At 70.2% G+C, this 4146-nt stretch overlaps 1 protein-coding gene across 1 annotated transcript in view; it reads left to right on the plus strand.

Annotated features, from left to right (window-relative positions):
- EMILIN1 (elastin microfibril interfacer 1) overlaps nucleotides 1-4146 on the plus strand; it is an 11109-nt gene that overhangs the window by 5240 nt on the left and 1723 nt on the right. Inside the window, 4 exon segments of the mRNA XM_014524047.2 lie at nucleotides 1359-1708; nucleotides 1956-3703; nucleotides 3706-3976; nucleotides 4065-4146. The exon segment at nucleotides 4065-4146 is cut by the window's right edge and continues 11 nt beyond it. Of these exon segments, the coding sequence (XP_014379533.2) occupies nucleotides 1359-1708; nucleotides 1956-3703; nucleotides 3706-3976; nucleotides 4065-4146 (2451 nt within the window).

The raw sequence follows: 4146 nt of genomic DNA on the forward strand, positions 1-4146 counted from the left end.
GAGGGGATGTGCGCACCCCCCACTGTCTGAGCCGGGGCAGTCCCATGGGGGCCCAACCCAGGCTGTCCAGGGGGGCAGGAGGTGGCCTGGGGCTCCCTGAGGGGGCAAGTGTGTGCTCCAGGCACATGGGGCGCACTGGGAAGAGCCCCCTGCATGGGGAGGGGGGTCTGGGGTGCGCCCCACCCCCACAGCTGCCCCAGGAAGGAGGGCAGGGGTCCGAGCTCCTGGCAGCACTGGCCCGTCTGAGCCATCCTGACGCCCTGCCCTGGCTTCCTTTGCTGCCAGGCACATGCTGGTCTCGGGGGCAGCCCGGGGGGCACAAGCCCCCTCGAAGGGTGCCACACGGCTCCCAGGAGACACCCGGAGACGTGCAGGGGAAGTCGCGGTGGCGTCCAAGCCCTCCTGGGCCTGGGCCAAACTCTTGCCACAGAAGAATTTGCTCTGGGATTTGATTGTGGTGGAGACGCCGGCGGAGGCACGGAGCCGGCGTTCTCCACGGGCTGGGGCAGCGAGGGGTCGGCTGCAGCTTTGCCCTCTTGGCCTGCTGGGGGGGGCAGGGTGTGACGTGGCCCGTTGGGACGTGGCTCACTTGCCTACTTGGCCTCAGGCCGCCTCGGTCTGACCGGAGCTTTGACCCCGGTCCCCAAACAGGCGTCTCCCCTGCATCTGGCCCCAGCCCGCTCCATGGATCTCTGGGTCTGGGGCACACGCCCCCTCTCTGCCCCCGCCTGGTCGGGCCGCTCCAGGTTCTTGCCCCGGCCGAGCTCTAGGCCCACGTGGCGCCCTCCCCAGCCCCTCGCACCAGAGCAGTCATACAAGCAACCCAAAGTGACCCCCACCCCAGTATCCCTACCACAGAGCTCCTCCACCCCACCCCTCTGCTCCCCTCCTCTCAGGGGCAGGTGCTGGAGATCGCAGGCAGCACCTGCCCTCCCACCACACCAGGCCAGAGTGAGCCCCCAGCCCAGGAGCCAGGCTTATATAGGTCTAGGCTCCACCCCCACCTGGTCACCTGACCTCCCATGTACTGCACCCCGTGGGCTGCAGGCCTTGGTCCTGGACTCCTGCGGGGCTGCCAGGCTGCACTCCCCCGGCCTCGGGGCTGCCTCGGGGTCAGCACTGGCCCCAGCACCGGGTGCCCAGCCCAGGCCTCACGGGGAGGGCCGCTCTCTGCTCCCCTGGGTGCTGCTGGCTTCTCACACAGTGTGGGGGCTGGTGGGAGCCAGGAGGCACTGCCCCCCCGATTCTAGCCCTGCACGTGCCAGGCACCCCAGGGGCTGGGACAGCACTGGCATCTCATCCCCACCCAGTGCAGGGTAGCGCAACGCAGTGTAGTGCAGTGCCCCTGATGGCTAGAGCTGGCATCTCTTGGCAGTGCAGTGCAGGAGACGGTGCCCCCTGGTGGCCAGGGTTGGTCTGTCCCGGGCGGTGCAGTGCAGCACAGCACAGTGCAGCGCCCGTGGAGGCAGGGCGGGTGGCTCAGTGCTTGCTGCCCACAGGTACCGTAGCTTCGTGCGGCCACGCTACAAGGTGGCCTATAAGACAGTGACAGACCTGGAGTGGAGGTGCTGCCATGGCTATGCGGGCGATGACTGCCTGGAGGGGCCGGCGCAGGCCCCCGCACTTACCACCACTCGCCCGCGCCCCCGGCCTGGGCGCCCCACGCTCTCTGGCTTCGGCAACCCCCTGAGTGGCCTGGGGGGAGAAGGTACCACTGGGGCAGGGGGACCCTGGGGTGGGGGGACCAGCTAGGAGACCCCTGCCCGCAGCACCCCCCGCATGTTAATGCCTCCATACCTACCTAGCTCTCCTGGGCTCCCTGGCCACCAGTTCAACATGGGCCCCAGCTGGCTCATCCTAGGGGTGCCTGGTTGGTGGGGACCCCAAAATGCCACCGGGCTCCCCCAGTGCCAGGCCGGGCTGGGGCTGGGGCTTACACCGTGCCCTGCCGCCAGGCCCTGGAGACAGCGAGAAGGTGAAGGAGCTGGAAGAGAAGGTGCAGAGCCTGAGCCAGCAGCTGCAAGATCTGCAGTCCACGGTGCGGAGTGGTGGTGAGACGCTGACGACCGAGGTGCGCCGGGCGGTGGAGGCCTCGCTCAATGGCAAGGCCCCAGCCGACGCTGCTGCGGCCCCTGAGGTGCAAGAGACGTTGGATGCCATCCAGCGCCGCTTGGAGAGCCTGGACAACCGTATCACCAGCCACGCTGCTGAGCTCGACCACCTGAGCCACAGCCCCGGCGGGCGGCAGGGGGCGGTGGTGCCAGGCGCGGCAGGCGAGCTGGAGCAGCGGGTGCAGGAGGCCTGCGCGCCCTGCCTGGCAGGCACTGAGGGTCTGCGACGGCAGCAGGCCGAGGACCGGGAGCGCTTGCGGGGGCTGGAGAAGCTGGTGGGCTCCGTGGACCAGCGCAACAGGGAGGCGGTGGCGGGTGTGCGGCGGCACGTGAGTGCACTGGCTTCCCGCTTGCCCCAGGACTGCTGTGCCTCGCTGGAGGGGCTGCAGCGCCGCCTCGATGACTTGGAGCGCCGCCTCGATGTGGTGGCCGGCTCCTTCACCGTGCTCAATGGGCGCCTGGACCACGAGCTGAGCGGGCTGGAGCGGGCAGAGCCAGGTGCAGTGCCGGACACGGGGCTGGATGGACGCCTGGCCATACTCGAGGGCCGAGTCAACACCACGCAGCGCAGCCTGGAGGAGCACGATCTGCAGCTCCAGGCCGACTTGCGCGCCCACGTGGCCGATGAGCTAGCACAGGCCGGCAAGCGCCTGGACTCACGGCTGCGCGGGGCTGAGGGCCACCTGGCTGATTTGGATGCCCGGCTCGGTGGCTTCCAGGGCCATGTGTCACAGGCTCTGCGCAATCTGAGTGGGGAGCTGGAGGAGCTGAGGGGCAGCGCAGGGCTGCCCGGCTCTGCCGTGGCGCGGCTGGAGGAGCTAGAGCAGCGGGTGCAGGACTGTGGCCAGCTGTGCCCCACAGCGGGTGAGGGGCCCCAGGATGGGGATGCCAGGCTGCATGCCCTGGAGCGGCACGTGCTGGACGTGGAAGAGCAGCTGCGCGGGCTGAGCGCGGGGCTGCAGCAGCTGGGGGCTGGCAGGGATGCGCTGGGCGGTGCGGTGCGGGGGCTGCAGGGCATGGTGGGGCAGCTGGGGGCACGGCTGGACGGGCTGGAGGGCACCGGGGGCCTGGCCTCGCTGCACAAGGACCTGGCGCTCTACTACAACCGCACGGGCACGCGGCTGGGCCGGCTGGAGGACGCGTTGCGGGGTGGCTGTGGTCAGGCCTGCCCCGGGCTGCAGGAGGAGCTGGGCCGGCTGCGGGCCGAGGTGGCCGCCTGTGCCCTGCCCTGCCAGCCGGGGCCGGGGCCGGGGCCGGGTGAGGAGCTGCCCGAGGCCCACAAACCGCTGGATGGGTTCAGCGTGTTTGGCGGGGTGTCCGGTGTGGACCTGAAGGCGCTGCAGGGTGAGCTCTCGGAGGTGATCCTCAGCTTCAGCTCGCACAATGACACGCTGCGCGGGCTGCAGGCAACTATGGAGAAGCACCAGACCGACCTGCGGCAGCTGGACACCACGAAGGACCACATCATTGCCGAGATCAACAAGGTGCAGGCTGAGCTGACGGAGCACGTGGCCGACAGTGACACGCGCTTCGAGACCTTGGCGCGCCTGCCGGCGCCCACCTGCCAACCCGGCCTGGACGGGCGGCCGGGAGGAGAGTGGCCAAGCTGGAGAGCGTGTGCGAGCAGCTGGACACGGTGGGCGGCAGCCTGCGCAAGGTCAAGGAGGGGCTGGGCCGGCACGTGGCCGGGCTGTGGGGGGGCCTGAGCGAGCTCAATGCCACGCTGCGCACCCACGGCGCGCTACTGGACAAGCTGCATGCCGGCGCCCAGCTCGTGCCCCTGGCCCGCCGCCTCAGTGCGCTCAACGCCTCCCTGCAGCACCTGCTCACCCAGGTGCAGGACCTCGCGCTGCAGGACCGCACCGGTACGGGGGGGACCTGGGAGGGGGCTCGTGGAGGCAGGGGGTGGGCACGGCTTGACCACTGTGACCCTGGGCTCTGCTGCTCTTTTAGGGCCCCCAGGCCCTGAAGGCCCCCCAGGCTTCCCAGGGCCCCCTGGCCCAGCCGGGCCCCCTGGCAAGGATGGGATTGAGGG

The sequence above is a fragment of the Alligator sinensis genome, unplaced genomic scaffold, assembly GCF_000455745.1.
Source record: "Alligator sinensis unplaced genomic scaffold, ASM45574v1 scaffold8_1, whole genome shotgun sequence".
In the NCBI taxonomy this organism is placed as follows: domain Eukaryota; kingdom Metazoa; phylum Chordata; order Crocodylia; family Alligatoridae; genus Alligator; species Alligator sinensis.